Source organism: Callithrix jacchus, chromosome 7 (assembly GCF_049354715.1).
Source record: "Callithrix jacchus isolate 240 chromosome 7, calJac240_pri, whole genome shotgun sequence".
Classification (NCBI taxonomy): Eukaryota; Metazoa; Chordata; class Mammalia; order Primates; family Cebidae; genus Callithrix; species Callithrix jacchus.
In genome coordinates this window covers 18970197-18989437 of record NC_133508.1, presented here as the reverse complement: position 1 = coordinate 18989437, position 19241 = coordinate 18970197, and the positions used below count along the sequence as shown (strand labels likewise).

The following is a 19241-nucleotide window of genomic DNA, read 5'->3' as shown; positions in this document are numbered from 1 at the left end:
GCACAATCTGCTAAAAAGAACAGCACAAATGTTCTACCCATCCACGCCAAGCAGGACTTGTTACTCTTCTCCACCTATTTTTCTGCCAGTAAGTTAACTTATCTGCTTAGATTTTGGTTCGAAAATAAAATTCTAAAACAACAAATCTTAGGGATTTGTTTTTTCTTTCTTTTGATGAATTTAGGAGAAAAGAAGTTATATGAAAAGCTAGTTCACTTAATAGGCTATAAATTTATGCAAACTGCTAAATACAAAAGATTAAGAATTACAGCTTTTCCAGGTTTATTATGATGAGAAATGAAATTTTTTCATTCATATATCTGTTCTTAACACGTAGCCAAAGAGTTTATACTGGAATCGAAGACAACCTTGATAGCAATAGCTTTAGGTATCAAATATCTTATAGCACAAACAATTTAAAAATTATCTTCATTCATTCTAGTAACAGTGCCTAGAGGTCATGTTTAACACTTTATTCTCCTTAATAAATTAAAATTATGACAATTTACAAAGAAAAAGCCCCTATTAACTGCCACACAGTTTCTAAAGGGGCTTACCAGGTGCCATAAATATGCCTAACTTTACCCAGATTCACAAAAGGGGTGATTCATGGGACCATATCAGCCTCAAGCCAAACCTCAAAACAGGTGATTCATACTTGATTTCATTTCTGTTTATTTTTCTTTTTAAAAAAGGACTTTCAGAATTCAGAAAAGTTTATGTTCCTATGACTTTTGCGGAGAAGGGAAAACAATAAATGCTCCTCGAATTCCAATTCTACTTTTCATAACCAGCAAGAGTGGTAGAAAACACCAAACAGTATCACAAACTACAAATCTGAGGAGCTTTTCATGAGAGAAGGGAATTATGCTCATTTTTAAAAATCATGATGCCTAGTGAAAATTTACAGTGCTGAAGACATTCTCACTTTCCGGTATAGAAGGAATTAAAAGTAGAACAAGAACTTTTATCTTTGTATGTATTTGTTCAAGAAAACACTGGTAGGAATTTGTCTGCATGTCTTCCTTAGATAAAAGAATGAAACGCTTATTGATTACCATTTATTCATCTCTGTTAGCTACAAGGGAGTACAGCATAACCAGTAAGGACAAGAATCTGGAGTCAATCACTTGGATTCAAATTTTGACTCCAACCTTACTTGTAATGTGACTGTGGAAGAGCCACTTTACCTCTGTGCCTCTGTTTCCTCATCTGTAAAACGAGGAGACAGAACATATAGTAAGCATTTAATAAACTCTATTATTTCCCTCTGCCATAGTCGATTTCTTATTCAGGTTTTAGCTAATGTCACAAATAGGCAGTATTACTTATAAATAATAGTAATAAACTCTTAATGCATATTAGGTATGGTTCTAAACAAATTACAAGTGATAACTCATGTAATCCTTACAACTAACTTTCGAGGTAAGCATGATTTTCCAGAGGAAAAGGCTGTCATACAGAAAGATTCAGTTACTTGTCCAAAGGCCAACTAATAAATAGCAAAGCCAGAATTCAGCCTTATGTAGCCTGACTTCCAAGTCCAGGCATTTACCACTAACCAGCTTCTTGAAGAAAACTGTTTAAGTAAACCTTATAACATCATAATTTACATGAAATGTAAATATACCAATTATAAGTTCAGAATATAAGTGATCATGTGTTGCATCTATGTAACATTTTGTCTGCCACTTAAAAGAATGAAATTAAAAAAGCAATCAGATAAACCATAGTTAACTTTTGTTCCAATTAATGTTTGGGGAAACTGCAATGAAGAACAGATTCTTTGAAATATTTGAAATACCATATAAGATAAGCTAGTTTATCACTTTACAACAAGTTTATATGGAATAGAACCACAGCAACTTCATCTTCCACAGTTCATGGGAAATCCCACTAATATCTGCCATGCACAACCAATGACCCCAATGGACAGACCCTTTCCTGCAATACTGGATCGAGACTCAGCCCTTATCCCTAAGTGTAACATGGAGCCAATGTCCAGGATAAAATTAACTATCTTCATGAGGCATGTCATTTCCCCAATTCCTCTTCTGACATATCACTGCCTTCAAATAGGTTGATAATGTCAAGGGCCAGAAGACTAGTTAATTGAATAACGGTGAACTGGTTTATTAACATAATGGAAACTTCATCCATGTAACTGCAAAAATTCTTTCATGGTAGCTGCTGCCCTGCTTTACAGCCTAACACAGAAACACATCCAGAAGAAAACTTTCCGGAAGACTAATGATTCTTCTCAAAGGTAAGCTTCATTAGAGAACCACAAACAAATGATGGTTAAAATGTACAACTAAAAGATTGGAAAGGTAAGACCAACAGTAAATGCTTTTTACCCTTTTACTTTGTAGCCTTTTTCTGCTGATGTTGCAAGATATTCAAATGTTTCACTATATTCCAATAATTATTTATAACTTTAATCATTTTGCTACAGAATTATGACTAAGGAAATCTTGACTACAAAGAGTGACAAAATGCTTTCATAAAATCTTCCATGTATATAATATGATATATATGGTATGTATATGACATATTGACATACATATTATATGACCCCTCTCCCCGCTCCCCCATTCTCTAGATTTCCCTAGGTCTAGCCATAGTTAAACTGTAGGTTAGAGATCAGAAAAATGGGTGTTAGTATCACAGTGAGCTACCACTACACTGTCATACAACAGACTGAAATGAAAAAGACTGACACTATTAAGTGTTAGCCAAGATGTAAGACAACTGAAACCACCATCCTCTGCTCGTGGCAGTGCAAATGGTACAACCACCTTGGAAAACTGTCTCACAGTGTTTACTTTAGTCGAACCCAGGCATGCCATATTACATAGCATTCCACTCTATTCACTGAACAAAAACGCATATATGTGTATCAAAGGGGCACCTAAGAATGTGCATAGGGACATCACTCTCAGTTTCCTGAACCAGAAACAGCCCAATGTCTACCAACAGTAGAGCACATAAATCAAATGTGGTCATTCCACACAGTGGAATGCTGCAAAACCACACCAACAAACCAAAATCAACCAAAGAAAATCCACGAATTGCTAAAATGTCCAACACAGACACGTACAGCAGCCATCAAGTTCAGTGAGAGAATTCAGACACAAAATGATTCCATTTACACAAAACTTCAAAAACACGGAAAAGAAACTGATGCCACTGGAAGTAAGGACAGTGATTACCTTCAGTGAGGAAAGAGAGAATGTGACTGAGAAAGGTCCAAAGGGGACAGCGGGGGCTGACTGCTTATTTCCTTACCTGGGTGGTGGCTCCACAGGGGTTGACCTTGTGACAACTCACCAGACTGGACACACGATTTATGCACTTTTTGGCATATATGTTACATATATGATCAATAAGAAGGTTTATTTTAAAAGGCCAATTTTCAAGCCTAATTATATCTAAATCTCTACTGGTCTGCTGGAGCTGCCATAACAAATTACTGCAGGTGGTTTCAACAGTAAGAATTAATTTTCTCACAGTTTCGGAGGCTAAAAGCCCAAGGTCAAGGTGTCAGCAGGGTTGGTTTTCGGTGAGGCCTCTCTCCTTAGCTTGTGGAAAGCCGCCTCCTCACTGTGTCCTCACATGACCCTTTCTCTGTGTGTACGCATCCCTGTTCTCTCTTTGTCTTCTTAAAAGGATAACAGCCGGGTGCATTGGCTCATGCCTGTAATCCCAGCACTTTGGGAGGTCAAGGTGGGGGGATCACTTGAGGTCAGGAGGTTGAGACCAGCCTGGCCAACAGAGCAAAACCCTGTCTCTACTAAAAATACAAAAATTAGCTGGACATGGTGGTACATACCTGTAATCCCAGCCACTGGGGAGGCTGAGGCAAGTAAATCATTTGAACCTAGAAGGTGGAGGTTGCAGTGAGCCAAGATTATGCCACTGCACACCAGCCTGGGCAACAACAGAGTGAGACTCTGCCTCAAAAAAAATAAAAATAATAAAAATTCACAGTCCTACTTACAGCCCACTCTTAAGACTTCATTTAATCTTAATTACCCCCCAGAGGCCTTATCTCCAAATACAGTCACACTGGGCGTTTGAGCTTCTACAGATTAATTTGAGGGTTGGAAAAAGGGACAATTTATTCCATAACTAACTCTGATATTCTCCAAGTTATTTTTTAAGTTTCTAATTCCTTTCTTTATGTCAAATTTTCTCATTATCAACCTCTAAATCTTTTAAATCTCAGTATTATAAGACTACCATTCTAAAAGTATACCTAGTGTTTGAGTATTTTAAAGTTTCTTACAAATAATATACTGTTTATAACAATAAAATCCTACAGTTTTTAAAATTACATAGGTATCGTTTTTAATTAAAGGGCAAGAGTAGACTCTAACTGCAAGATATTTTAAAATAAAGTCCATTTCTATTGGCCAAATACCTTTGTAATACCAATTATATATGTTCCCTAGCTACAGACAAGTAAACAATATGCATTGATGCAAGTCACTTATTTAAAAATATATACTTATGTTAAAAAACAACATACTAAGGGTATTTTTTCCAAATTATTTAATATCTAATGTGCAGCTGGGCATGGTGGCTCATGTCTGTAATCCCAGCACTTTGGCACACCAAGGTGGGCAGATCACCTGAGGTCAGGAGTTTGAGACCAGCCTGGCCAACATGATAAAACTCCATCTCTACCAAAAATACAAAAATCAGCTGGGCATGGTGACTTGCGCCTGTAATCCTGCCTACTAGGAAGGGTGAGGCAGGGGAATCGCTTGAACCCGGGAGGCAGAGGGTGAAGTGAGCCGAGATCACACCACTGCACTCCAGCCTGGGTGACAGAGCAAGACTATGTCTCAAAATAATAATAATTGAACATGCCCATTCTTACTGTCTGCCATGTTTTCCTACAAACATTCCAGGAAACCATTTCTATTAAATATCTGGCCATCTTATGGTAGCTTTTAGTTATTTTCAAATGACAGCAAAATGGGAATGCTGTTTTAACAGAATAGAAATTAAATTACCAAAGGAGAAATAAAATTTTTAACTCAAAACTCCTTTTTTTTTTTGAGACGGAGTTTTGATCTTGTTACCCAGGCTGGACTGCAATGGCATGATCTCAGCTCACCGCAACCTCCGCCTTCCAAGTTCAGGCAATTCTCCTGCCTCAGCCTCCTGAGTAGCTGAGATTACAGGCACGCACCACCATGCCCAGCTAATTTTTTGTATTTTTAGTAGAGATGGGGTTTCACCATGTTGACCAGGATGGTCTGGATCTCCTGACCTCATGATCCACCCGCCTCAGCCTCCCAAAGTGCTGGGATTACAGGCATGAGCCACCGTGCCGGGCCTAACTCAAAACTCTTGCCAAAGACACTAGCTTTCCTTCTGTGACAGACACAAGCTGGTATTTGAGGGTTTTTGATGATATGCCTGTGTAATCATTAACCCAAACTCTACGCCATAGCAAACACCTCGTCGTATTGATATTCTAGGAAACAGACTTTTATATTTACCCTTTGGGATAAATTTGGTTTTGCCTTCTTACATGCTCATGTATGTTCTGGCAATATACATCTAAATGAACATTAAATCATTTAACTGCTCTTGTTATCACTTATAATGGTGTTATAATGGTGTTCATACATTACTAAGAACACAAAAGAAAGTTGCCACGAAGAAAAACACATTCCAGCTAACTTATACACAGTATGGTAATCCCTCCTTGCTGTATGAATTGAGTTCTTGAAACTACATGAAAAAGGAATTCGCAGTCAAAATACAATTTGAAATTGGGGTCCAGCGATTGCCTTTACAAATGAGTAATAATAGTTTCTATACTATGCATTTCTATTCACTGTGTCGTGCTTACTTGAAACATACCAGTTTTCATTGCCATGCAATTTCAACAAGCGGCTTGGCATTATTTGCTGCTTTGCTGCAGCTACTATGCACATGAAGAAGCTAGTTTTTTTTTCTGTTTCAGGTCCTGCAATGTTCAGCCTTGATATGATGACTCAGAGTTGTAGATTCTAACTCTTGTTCTCCAGGTTCAATCTCCTTGTCTCAGAGGCAGAATAAATACGCATGCTTGAAACGGAAAAGGCATTGGGTAACTTTCCTTCAACTGACTCACCCAAGTCACTATGTCCCAAGGCCTTCCCTTCATCAGCAGGACCACAAAGCCTGATTCTGCCCACAATAACATCAGGTCAACGCATACACCTTCCACTCCTCTGACAGCCTTCCCAGCAATTGCTGACACCATTAAAACATAGCTCTAGGGCTGGGCCTCACTTATGTCTGTTATCTTTTTTAGTTTCTTTGCCCCTTCTTAACCAACTCTCTCTCACTTCCCGCAACCACAACAATTCCCAATTGGCATGGACCAGGACCAGTCTTTTTCCAGTTGCCAAGTTACTTGGATGTACCACTGGCATCCTCAAATGTTGCAAGGGAGTACTGGTGGCTGGGGACAGATCATCCTTTGTCTGTTTAAGGACAGCATAAAGAGGCAGCAACCAGCCAAGATCAAAATCCCCACCAATGCCGCAGGTAGACAAGCTCAGGTTCAAGTTCAACCACAGCTAACTGTGGGAAGGAAACACGAGGGAGGCACCTGGGGAGTACCATAAGGAGCCAATAAGGGTAGAAAGCCAGTGAAGTGTAACTGTCCCCAACAAAACCCAAAAGGTCATAAAGGATTTATAGAAGACCCACCTGCCACACAAACAGGGGGGCAGGGTGGAATCTATGGCCATGATGATGGACCCAAGCAGCACTGGGGAAAGTGGCATCCAAATGACACAGGGCAGCTTGTCCAGTTGACAACCACTGTTCTGGGGAGTGAGCTGTCATTGACAAGAGATGGTCCATGAGAGCACTGGTCAGACACTGGGCGTCCCTGAGCCCCAAGAGCAGGTTTTCTGCAGCACGCTCCTCCCCTGCTTTCCACTCCATGGAGAGGAGTTAGAGGAAGACACAAGCTCACTCATTCCTGATGAGACTTCATTCTCAACACATAACCACAACCCTCAGAGGTCCCGCTGCCTCTGTGCTCTTCCTCTGGTAATGGAATTCCTTTCTGTTACCATATATAAGCGTGTTTATACGTTGGGGAGCCTGGCACTGTCTGTTTAGGGGACTGTTCCAGGCTGCTTGGCAGGAATATACTACATGTTAACTGAGATGAAGGCTGGGTCTCCAAAGGCAGAAATGGTTTAAATTATGTCTCAATGTTACTGTACATTCTATTTAACCTCGGTAGCCTCAACCATTTCAAGACCAAGAACAATTTTTCCTTTTTCAATTCAAGCCCAAAGTGAGAAGAAGAAAACTCAACTAGAGAAAGCCTAGTATCTCACAGGTCGGGATATAGACACACCACGAGCTCTGTGTCCCATTAACAAAAACAACAACAACAAAAGACTCAAACCCGCAATCATTTCTGCTGGAGTTCTCTCACTCTGTTTCGAAGAAATCCTCTCTAATGAATTCTACACTTATCTTTCCTCAACTTGCCAGGAAAGACTGTAATAATTACTTAGTCTCACTTAAAATTAAAACATTTTAATTATGACATTAAACAGCACCACTTTCACTTCAATTAAAAGTAAGTATAATCATACTATAGAAATCTTAAGGAAAAGAGCAAAAAACTACCTTTAAATATCTTAAGTCATTTAAAGATACTTATCAAAACCATGAATTTAAAAGCTGTCTTACCTGGCGAACGAAACTATTTGAGGTAGTGTCAGATGACGTGCTTCCATCAGATCCTTTAAATCTGTTTTTCCTTCTGGCTCCTTTTCCATATGACTACAAAAAGAAAAAGACAGACAAATAAGATTACTATGAGACCCTTTAACAGGAATACAGGCGTAGTCATAGAAAATGTCCAAGACCAAAAACAAGTAATACATTGCCATAACATAGGTATCATTCAAAAGGTAATACTGGTGGGATTTCACAAATCTATTTCCAGTCAGTGATTATGTAAGAAAAGAGTTTTCTTTTTCTCTTTTTTTTTTTTGAGATGGAGTTTCACTCGGTTGTGGTCCAGGCTGGAGTGCAATGGCACGATCTGAGCTCAATGCAACCTCCACCTCCTGGGTTCAAGTGATTCTCCTGCCTTAGACTCCTGAGTAGCTGGGATTACAGGCATGCACCCCCATGTCTGGTTAATTTTTTATTTTTAGTAGAGATGGGGTTTCTCCATGTTGGTCAGGGTGGTCTTAAACTCCCTACCTCAGGTGATGCGACCACCTTGGCCTCCCGAAGTCCTGGGATTACGGGCATGAGCCACCACACCTGGCCAGGGAGGAGAGTTTTCTAGGCAAAGAATTTAGTAACTAGTGAATTTAAACAATGTCTGTTATCTGTTATAAATATGTTAGCAGGCAAGAGGCAAAAGCCTGTAATGACAAAGCCTTTAAAAATAAGCATTTAAAACAGGAAATTAAAGGTAAGATGATTTGTTTGAATAATAGAATTGGATCAAGCGCAAACATCTAACAACGAACTTGCTTTTCCTCTATTTATAGTTTACATTCAGAACTCTAAAAATAAACTATGCATCATTTAACTCTAAGCACAAATACAGTTAAGTGCAAATATTAAACATTAAAATATAAATGAACAGTAGCTTAACAATGAGTTTAGAGTTAAATGCAGCAGGCAAGTTGGAATTCTGGATATAATTTGCTCAAATCTTAAGTAAATTTCTTAACTTTTTCAAGCATCAGTCTTTTCATCTTTGAAATGGGGTTAAGTATTAGATGAAATGATACTTCATAGGATTAAGCATGAAGTGGAATAATGTATTTATAGCATTTAGCATAAGATCTAATAAATGATAAGGACTCAAAGTAATATATAAAAAGAAATACCCATAGAGCACTTGGAATATATAGGGACAAACTGGGTTAAAGTGTGCAGCATGCTGAGAATGATTAGGCTCACAGAGACTTCATTAGATGATCAGAATTTACAACATTTATTTTTAAAATCGTCCCATTCAGGTTCTGAAAATGCTATTTGGTTATGCTTTCTCTATTCATATGGTTTTCATTAAAATATCTTATAAGTCGTAATATATGTAGCACTTAGGCAAACTGAAATCTATTACAAACATTTGTGTTATGAGTAATTTAGATGAATTTGTAATCAGAGAGAGGGTGGTATAATCCTAAAGCAAAAAATTGTCTTATATAAATTTGTTCTCTTCAGAGTATCTAAGGAATTTATGTAATACAAATGTGTTTCCATGACATTTAATTAACTCTCAACTTCATAAAAGGCAAGAAAGCTAGGCTGGGCTTTTGTAATGTAATATACAAGGTTCTCCTCACTTAACAGCTTATTCTTCTTACTTAAGTAAACATTGTTCAGTAAACTGTTGAAAATAACATTCTTTTAACCACGTTTTTTCTTTTCCAATTATTATGCAAAGGTTTGGACAGATGCATTTTTCTAAGTTCTAAGAAGGCTAAAATAAAGTATGAAAATCTCTTTAAAATTTTCTTTTACATTTATATTAACCCATATGCAAAAATACCTATTATCTTGCAAGTATTTTTAAGGCCTAACATGTTTCTTTGGAGGTGTAGGGGCAATCTGTGTTAAATTCACCATTTATCCTCAGGAGTAACATATATTATCTTGGAGAACAAAGACAAAATATAATCTTAACCCATTTCTTTTTTGAGACCATGTCTTGTGCTGTCACCCAGGCTGGAATGCAGTGACATGATCACGGCTCACTGCAGCCTTGACTTCCCCCACATGCCCTGGGCTCAAGCGATCCTCCCATCTCAGCCTCCCAAGTAACTGGAACTACAGGCACATACTGCCATGCTTGGCTAATTTTTTTATTTTTTGTAGAGACAGGGTCTTGCTATGTTGCCCAGGCTGGTCTTGAACCCATGGCTTTAGGCAAACCTCCCGCCTCAGCCTCCCAAAGTGGTAGGATTACAGTAGTGAGCTACCATGCCCAGCCAGTACCATTTTTAACTGAACAGAAAAGAGTATCTTTATAATTATATTGTCCTTTTATTTTAGCATTTTAGTGATAAATATGTTTCACTATTCAGCATCTGGGATGTGTAAGCTTTTTTTGTGGTTGCTCACAACTGTACAACGGGCACTGCGACCGTCACACAATGTTGAAGACATTCAGTCCCAGAGGAGGTGGTTGTTCTCTGCAAGAAGTTGGACACATTTAAAAATTCACATTAATTTCTCCAGGCCCCTAGGAATTCTGTTCAAAAACGCTATTTCAGGCACACTTAGCTACCTATGCAAAGTATATGTAAAGAAATTACTACAGTTTTCAACCGTACTAAGATAGTTTACACACTAAACTATGCCACACTGAATTGCACCCATGCTGGTGATAGTTTTGAGAAAAAAAATTGTCCTTCAATTACTTAAATTTATAAGGGGTGATTTATTTAAAGTATTCATTTATTCATGCTTAAGAGTGTTAGAGCAAATGTATCATCTTTACTAAAAGCTAAAATAAATATATATGCTTATGCCTATTCTGCTATTTTGCTAATTTCCACAGTAACTTCTCAACTAAAATTTCTTTTTCTTCCAAACTGTAGGGTGACTATTTACTGACCAGTTTTGTTTTGTTTTCTTTTAATAATAATCAGGATAAAAAAAAACATTTAAAACATCTTTGGAAAGCTTAGTCCATTTTTATATACCTTTAAAAATGTTAGTGAAAATTCATCCTGCCATTACAAAATTGTTTCTTTTAATCTACTGTGTATTTAAAATTAAGTCCATCTTGCTTGAAATATTTGTTTTTCAGTTACTTGAAATCCTTGAAAATAAGGACTACTCCTTCTGAAGGAATTCAGGCGGGAAAAAAGTGAAGGCTAAACCTCTCCCAAATGAAAAAGACAGGTAAGATTAAGTGTTCTAATATTTAGTTGACTAACTTTGAAAATATATGTGTGTGTGTGTGTGTGTGTGTGTGTGTGTAGTTGTTTTAGTTAATTTGCTACTTCAAATGCAGCTACTTTCGTGAAAAATCGTTTTTCTAAATATTTTTTAACCAACATTAAATATATGAACACCCAATATCTGAAACAGTTAATCCTGAGTGCAGCCCGGGTTGTACAAAGAAAAGGTGAGGCAGGAATGGAGATCTGGCCACAGCACAGTGTTACCTCCAGATTCTCCCTCACACACACAGGTCTCTACATCCTTCTTGAAAGAGTCCAAAAAGTCACTAATTTCCACTCATTGCTATTAGCTATATGAAGCTTCATAAAAACAAATTATGCCACCATAGTAAAAAGAAAAAAAAACCCTTATATCCCTTATATTTATATTCCTTTAGTTGTTTGAAAACACCAAGCTAAGATTGCAGAAACTAGAGAAAAAACTTAAGAAATTTCCAAAAATATATTAATGACTTATTAAAAAGACATTCCAAATTCATCATGATGTTAATATCAGCTTAGAGTGAATGAATATCTATCTTCCTTGGCACTAAATAACTTAAAAATGGACTCCCGTCTTAAAAATCAGCAAATAAATGTTCAACATTTCACAGGTGATTAAGATCTAATTTCTGTATAATTGAAGGAGATAATAGTAATTACTTATAGGAGTTGTCAGTTAACTGGAGATTTCAGCCAGTTCAACAAAGTTGTCTTGGCAGCCCCTGGGGGCAAACTGAAGAATGATGTGGCTTCTGTGCTTTGATGGTTATTCTGACAGTTCTCCTACCTACAGATTACTTCCCATGAGCATAATACTGATGCTTAAAATCAGGCTGAGCACGGTGGCTCCCGCTTGTAATCCCAGCATTTTGGGAGACAAAGGCGGGAGGATTGCCTGAGGTCAGGAGTGTGAGACCAGCCTGGCCGACATGACAAAACCCTGTCTCTACTAAAAAATACAAAAAATTTGCTGGGCATGGTGTTGCGTGCCTGTAATCCTAGCTACTCTGGAGGCTGAGGCAGGAGAATTGCCTGAACCCAGGAGGCAGAGGTTGCAGTGAGCCGAGATTGCGCCATTGCACTCCAGCTTGGGTAACAAGAGCAAAACTCCGTCTCAAAAAAAAAAAAAAAAAAAAAATAGGCTGGGTGCAGTGGCTCACATCTGTAATCCCAGTACTTTGGGAGGCCGAGACAAACAGATCATTTGAGATCGGGAGTTTGAGACCGGCCTGACCAACATGGTAAAACCTGGTCTCTACTAAAAATACAAAAAAATTAGCCAGTCATGGTGGCAGGTGCCTGTAATCCCAGCTACTCCAGAAGCTGAGGCAGGAGAATCGCCTGAACCCAGGAGGCGGAAATTGCAGTGAGCCAAGATCTGACCACTGCACTCCAGCCAGTGCAGACTCTGTCTCAAAAAAAAAAAAAAAAAAAATTAGCTGGGCATTGGTGGTGTGCAACTGTAGTCTCAGCTACTCAGGAGGCTGAGGCAGGACAATTGCCTGAACATGGGAGGTGGAGCATTGAGTCAAGATCGCACCACTGCACTCCAACCTGGGCTACTGAGTGAGACACTGTCTCACAGACAAAACAAAACAACAACAACAATAAATCCATCTTCATCTCTCTCAGTTCGTATTCATTGATGTTTATCCCTTTAAATTTACAGTTTCCTCATCTTATGGCCCAAAACAAAGCCAAAACTATCCAGAGAGAAATCATATATCAAATCTCCTCATTTACCAACAGCTTAGTGTGAATAAGCTAAGGCTAGGATTCTTCACTAGGCAAGAAGCAGCTAAATGACCTTCAGAAAAAGGAGAAAAATAAGTTGCCTTTTATATGGCTCAGTTCATACAAAAGCAGAAAGGAACAAGGAGGTTGCATAAATAGAGTTCTTGGGGGTTGGGGTGGGTGTCTAGCAGGTAGTGGTGGGATGAAGGACGAAAGAGGAGGCCAGGAAGCAGAGATCTATAGGCCCAGAAAGGATGCGCAAAGGCAGGGAGGGCAGAAGCCCAGGCACAGCACATGCCTTCTTCACAATCTACCTCCCGCCAGGCTTGGAAAGATCAGTAAGACAGGCCCGGCTCCTTCAAGTGATGTCATTAAGTAGTTTTCTCTCTGTGTAGTTGCAAAAGTAATAATGTATGGTTATAATTAGTTTGTAACATGGTTTTTGACCTATACAATCTGTAGGATAGAGACATGTCACAAAATTGAAGAGTATCGCCATCCCCTACGAGGTAAGCATATTTTGCTTAGTTTCTCTTGTAAGGCTATATAACTCAAAGGGATTAAATACAGCCCCAGATAAACTGAGTCTGGACATAACAAGAGAGACAAAAAGAAGACAAACATAAGAATATAAGAACAAAACCTCAAACCACTCAGATATATTTCAAATTCTGGAACATACTCAGAAATTCTGATTGGCATGTCTGTAAATTTCTCCCATGTCACATCAGAAAAAAAAAAAAAAATGCCATTCAAGAGGAAAGCGATGGCGGTGAGGAGTGAAGATTTCAGCAAAACAGAAAGTTCAGGGTCTGTGACCACCAATTTTGCAGACTGCAGAAAACTCATTTGTACCAGAGACCTAAGAATATTTCAGGAAAATTGTTGATTTGGTTCAAGAGCTACGAGAAAACAGCTGCTACTCTTTTTCGATGAAGCTCCTTGCTCCAGCCATTCAGGATGTTGCCATCATCAGGCTGTATAACCACAACAAGCTTGAAAAGCATCTGGCAGGCTCAGCTGTGGTGGGACCAGCTGGGACCTGTTGCTAGGAGCAAAACAAACAGGCCCACTGGTGACTGTCTGTTCAGTTTCAGGTGTGACTGGAGGTGCCACTTAGAATCTGTCCGAGGCCTAGAGTGCTGAGAGACTATTCTTATTACTCCATTTCCTCTTCTGTTACCTATCAATCCCTGTCACCTGCTTCCCATTCACCCACCCTCAGGCAAGAGCTATTCAATTCCTCGGACAAATTGCTAGTTTTGTACTTTAGAGTAATGTTGCCCAATAGAAATATCATATGAGCCATATATATGGTTGAAATTTTCCAGTAGCCACATGAAAAAGATAAATAGCAACAGGCGAGATTGCAGCAATGCACTTATTTAACCCAGCAAATCCGAAACATGGTCATTACAACATGTCACTAATTTAACATTTACTAATGAAGATGTGTTATATTCTTTACTTCATGTTAAGGCTTTGATATCTGGTGTGTATATCACATTTACAGCATGTATCAGTTCAGACTAGTCACATTTCAAGTGCTCAAAAGCCACAGGTAGCCAGCCAGTGGCTACCACAGTGAACAACGCAGATTTGGAGCTTGGAGGGAGGGTCCTCCATGAGTACCTCGTCTTTGGAGGTAGACTGTGTCCAAGCTCACACTGAAATTGTTCAACAGGTTACCAAACAAGCAATGCAATCTTCTTAAATCAGGACTTTTAAGAATCTGAAGTTAGATTGCCACTCATTTCTCATGTAAGGAATGTATCCATTTTGGACCCGGTGTGGTGGTTCATGCCTGTAATCCCAGCACCGTGGGAGGCCAAAGCGGGTAGATTACCTGAGGTCAGGATTTGAGACCAGCCTGGCCAATATGGTGAAACCCTATCTCTACTAAAAATATTAAAAAAAAAAAAATTGTGGGGCATGGTGCAGGATCCTGTAGGCCCAATTATTCAGGAGGCTGAGGCAGAAGAATTGCTTGAAACCAGGAGGTGGAGGTTTCATTGAGCCGAGATTGTGCCACTGCACTCCAGCTTGGGTGACAGAAAGAGACTCAGTCTCCAAAAAAAAACAGGAGTTAGAGCAATGTATCATTTTGTGTATGGCAATGTACTGGGGCAAAGGGGCTGGAATGTATCAGGGTGCTCCGTTACTCTAGGCACAATGATTTATACAGAAAAGGAAAATAACAGAGTTCGCAAATCTACATCTTCTGCTTTCCTCATACAAATCTAATAATATAATCCAGAGGTGAAATAGAAAGATTCTTAAAACCAATGATTGCTTTAGAGGTTCCATTTGTAAATAGCAACTCCATTTCTAGGTAGAACTGCCCAGTAATTCTGAGAAGAATTCCTCGGTGCCACACAGAAGAAGGATGCTCTAGAACCAGCCTTCTTTCTCAGGTGGTTTTTATGCTGGTCTGTTTCTGCCTAGAGAGAGAGATGGAAGAGATGGCTTTGCCAAGCTTCACATAACCCTACGATACCATGATTTATTAGATATAAAATAAACAAGGCAATGTTTCCCTCAAATAATGGCTGTGAGATGAACGAAATTTAAGTCAAATTGCTTTCATTTTTGCAAGGCAGAGAAAGCAAGGAGATGAATGTTGATGCAGTTGAATAACTATCTCTTAAACTTGCTTTCAAAATCCATTCTGCCCTTTTTTTCCTCTCCTCTATTTATGCCATCACTTGCTCGTTCCTGTGAATTGATCTTTGAAATGTCTGATACATACACCTGTCATATCCATTATCTTTTCATCTTCTTTCACTTAGGCCTTATTACCTCTGGCCCAAACTGTTACATCTGTCTGCCTCCTGGCAGCTTCACCTCTGGACTCCTGAGACTTCAAACTATCTTATAGAACATTCCCACGTGAATGTTCCCAAATGAGCTGTTATGTGGGTCCTCTTTTGAACCCCTTCCACAGTTCCCAATTGCTCAATACACTAAAGGCTCCAAGTCCCCAATATGTGGCCTCAAATTGCTTTGTCAGTTTTATGCTTCACTATGCCCAATCTTGACCTTTCCATGCTCTTTTCAAACTAGAAATGATAAATATATACTGTAAGACTTCTTACTTCTGGGACTTTGTTTCATGTAGGACTGTTTACCAACTCTCTAGAAAACCTTTGGTGTTATCTGACCCATCCTTCAAATCTCTCTGCAAATGCCACCTCATCAATGAAGTCCTTACAGACTCCTCCAAATAGGGTGTTTATTATCTTTATTCCTTTGAAGCCAGTCAGAACTTCTCTTTTCTATTTTCTTTTCTTCTTTTTCTTGTTTTGAGATGGAATATTGCTCTGGCTGGAGTTCAGCGGTACCATCTCAGCTCACTGCAACCTCTGCCTCCCAGGTTCAAACGATTCTCCTGCCTCAGTCTCCTGAGTAGCTGGGATTACAGGTGTGCACCACCATGCCTGGCTAATTTCTGTGTTTTTAATAGAGACAGGTTTTCACCATGTTGGTCAGGCTGGTCTCGATCTCCTAACCTCATGATCTGCCTGCCTCAGCCTCCCAAAGTTCTGGGATTACAGTCAGAACTTCTCTTACAGCCCCTAAACATTTATGCTAATTGATGTTACTGGAATATAAGTTCTCTGAAGGCAGACATTGTGTCTCTTCCCATCAGAATCATTTCCACATTGCTGCTGTACAATAATTTGTTGACTTACATTAAATCATTATACATAAATCATAAAGTAATTTAGATTATCTTAGCTGAATGCAGTTATGTGAGCCCTGACTTTGATCTCCAGGAATTTAGGAACTCTATTTTTATCACAAGAATAAAATCTTTTCTAAAATATCCCTCAAGGAAGATCAAAGGCAAATGAGGGTCTAAATGTCCTTTCCTTTGTTGGAGGACTCAAATACTGATCGCATTCAAGACCTTCATCCTAGAATAACGGAGGTCTCTGGGTACATTTTTTTCATTCTATCTAACCTGGCAAGCGTCTAGATAAAAATCAGGAGTCCAGAACAAATGCAAACTCTGTTGGTTAAAATTCAGATCCTCTGGCAGAGGCCAGATGGGAATGTAGCTGGTTCATTACATGTCCCCACTTGGCTTGCGAAGCCAACAGCCCAGGGCAGACTAAAATCTAGCTGTTTCACCACGACAAAATTAATCGATTTCTGATTACACAAGTCCTTGGTTTCCACATTCTTCTCCATCTCAAATCAAAGTGGATTATGTGTTTTAAGTTAGCACAATTATTTCCCAATGGTAAAAGAAAGTTCAGTAAAGCTAGACTATTAATGCCACTTGGAACGGCCATGATTACAATATCAAAATAGCTACAGCAGTCAATTTCCACCTATCAAAACAACAGCAAGAAAACATTTGCCCCCTTATCAGGTTGTCACGCTCCTGTCCCCATTTGCTACAGTATATGATACTCAAACATGCCCTCTTCGGTGTGTATGTGTATATGTAAGTGTATCTATGTATTAACATGTAACTGCACACACACACACATACATATCTTATCACAAGTTAAAATCGGGCAAATGTAGCCTTGAAATCAACCAGCCAATACCGCTAAACAAAGAGACATTTCTCCAAAATGCTGCCTGAAATATAACCAAGACCCCTTCCCACCACTGGCCAGCCAGCCAACAGTCAGCCGGCAGTTAGGAGTCTGAAGCCATTTCCCTGATAGGAGAAAAGTTGAGCGACTCCTCACCGCTGGGACATGGAGGTGTCTGTAATACAAACTGTACCTGCCCAAGCCTTAGGTAAAAGCCACCTTGTCACTGCCCAGCGCCTACAACTGACATCTCCAATTTCACAACAACCTGCAGCAGCGAAGCTGACTTTTTCCAGAAACCGCGAATACTCGTTGGAGAGAAAGGGGATCCTGGAGCTCCCTGAAATGGCTAACATTTCAGGGGAGACGGAAAAATAAAAACTTTCCCGTCCCCATATTGCTCTCTTATTAAGGGAAAGGCACGAGGTGGGCCAAGCAAACCTTGGCAAGTGCCCGAGGGGACTGGAGAAGCTGTCACGGTAGCGGCGTAAAGCCCCAGGTGCTTAGCGTGGTCCGGCAGCTCGAGGGGGGGATCCGGTAGGGCGCCCCCACATTCGCTCCCATGTCGCCCACCTCCAGCCCGTCACCCCCACACCCACGCCCACCCCGGCTCGGAGCGTGGCCAGGAGGGTCAGCATCGTAGAAAGCGCTGCGGGAAGCGGACCCCTCCCGCCCACCCGGACTCACGATCTTCAGCAGGTCCAGTCCACTCGCCTGGTTCATGTCTCTCCATGTGCCTCTCCCGGGAAGGGGCGAGGAGGGCCGGCGGGGGCAGCCCGGGAGAAGTCTGCGAGGACCAGCAGGTCTCCCCCGCCCTTCCCCACTGGCTTTTCCGAAGCAGAGAAAAATGGAAGCCGAGGTAGAGCCAGGAAAAGGCGCAAAGGGGCAGGGTCCCCGGCGTCAGGAGAAGAGCAGAGGGTGGGCAAGCGGCGAGGGGAGGAGGTGGCGGACGAGACCCAGGCAGCGGGGAGGTGCGAGGCTAGAGATCCCCGGAGCAGAGTCGCCGGGAGAGCCGGAGGTCGGCGCCCTGCCCGGCGGCTCACAAAGGAAGGAGAAGGCGCCGCGCTCTCGCTACCTGTGCGGCGGCTCCGAGCGCCCCCGCGGGAGCCGCGTTCTCCAGCAGTTCCATCTGGATCTCCTGCGCCACCGCCGCCGCCGCTGTGGGAGGCGACTTGGACATGTCGCTTTGGACCATTGGCGAAAAGTCGGCTCCGAGCGAAGCAGCCAGCCCCTGGCGGCGGGTCCCCTCCTCCTCGCCCCCGCCTCTCCGCGCTCCGTTCGGCTCTGGGGGCCGCCCAGGGCTCAGGCCTGACGCTCACGCTCTCAGCGCAGCGCCCCGGGACTCCGTGCCGCGCTGCCAGGCGCTCAGTGCGCGGGACGAGGACTGGGCATCGGGCGAAGCGAGCCGCGCGGGAGCCAGGACGCGGGGTCGCGGGCGCGCGGCTGCGGTACCGGGAAGAGGGACGCCCTCCGCGGGGCAACCGGGACCGGGCGGAGCGGGCGCAGAGCGGCGGGGATCGAGCCGCGGGCGCCAGGGAAGGTCCTCGCCAGGAGGGAGGGAGCTCCGGGAGCGCGAGCCAGTGGGAGGCGCGTCGGAAAGCGAGAGTGACGAGCGGCAGACAAGCCGAAAAGTTCCTCACGAGAGGCGCGCGCCGCGTGGGCTCCGGCTCAGCTGCTGCGCGTCGCCGTGGCACAGGCGCTGAAAAGTTTGCGAAGCCACAAGCAGCCAGGCCCGGCGCCTGGGGGAGCGGGGGGTCGGGGGGGCTCGTTCCTTTTCCCAGGGCCGCACACCTACCTCTCAGGAACCCTAAGAGAAGATTTCTTAACTTCGGAGTGGAGGGATGGCGAAGGCTGGGTTCCTACACTGAAAGTTTTAAATCTGGAAAAGCTGCTGGCAGCCCCAGAGAACAAATGTCTGCAAAGAACATCTCCTGCGCAGCTGAAAAGCATTGCTGATGTTAGTAATAAGGATCCAGAAAAAGAAACGGAGTTAATTCAGTGA

The 19241-nt window shown here is 41.5% G+C and overlaps 1 protein-coding gene across 4 annotated transcripts in view; it reads right to left on the bottom strand.

Annotated features, from left to right (window-relative positions):
- Window positions 1–18751, bottom strand: part of CACNB2 (calcium voltage-gated channel auxiliary subunit beta 2) — a 402304-nt gene extending 383553 nt beyond the window's left edge. For 3 of the 4 annotated variants that reach the window (XM_002750077.7, XM_009000003.5, XM_002750078.6), the window contains exons 1-2: window positions 18315–18751; window positions 7723–7815 (exon numbers count right to left, since the gene is read on the bottom strand). In XM_002750077.7, coding sequence (XP_002750123.3) covers window positions 7723–7815; window positions 18315–18434 — 213 coding nt within the window. In that variant the 5' untranslated portion in view covers window positions 18435–18751. Of the gene's footprint in view, window positions 1–7722; window positions 7816–17926 lie in introns of all 4 variants that reach the window. The other variant, XM_002750080.7, reaches the window with a different exon arrangement.
- Window positions 18752–19241: the final 490 nt, after the last annotated feature.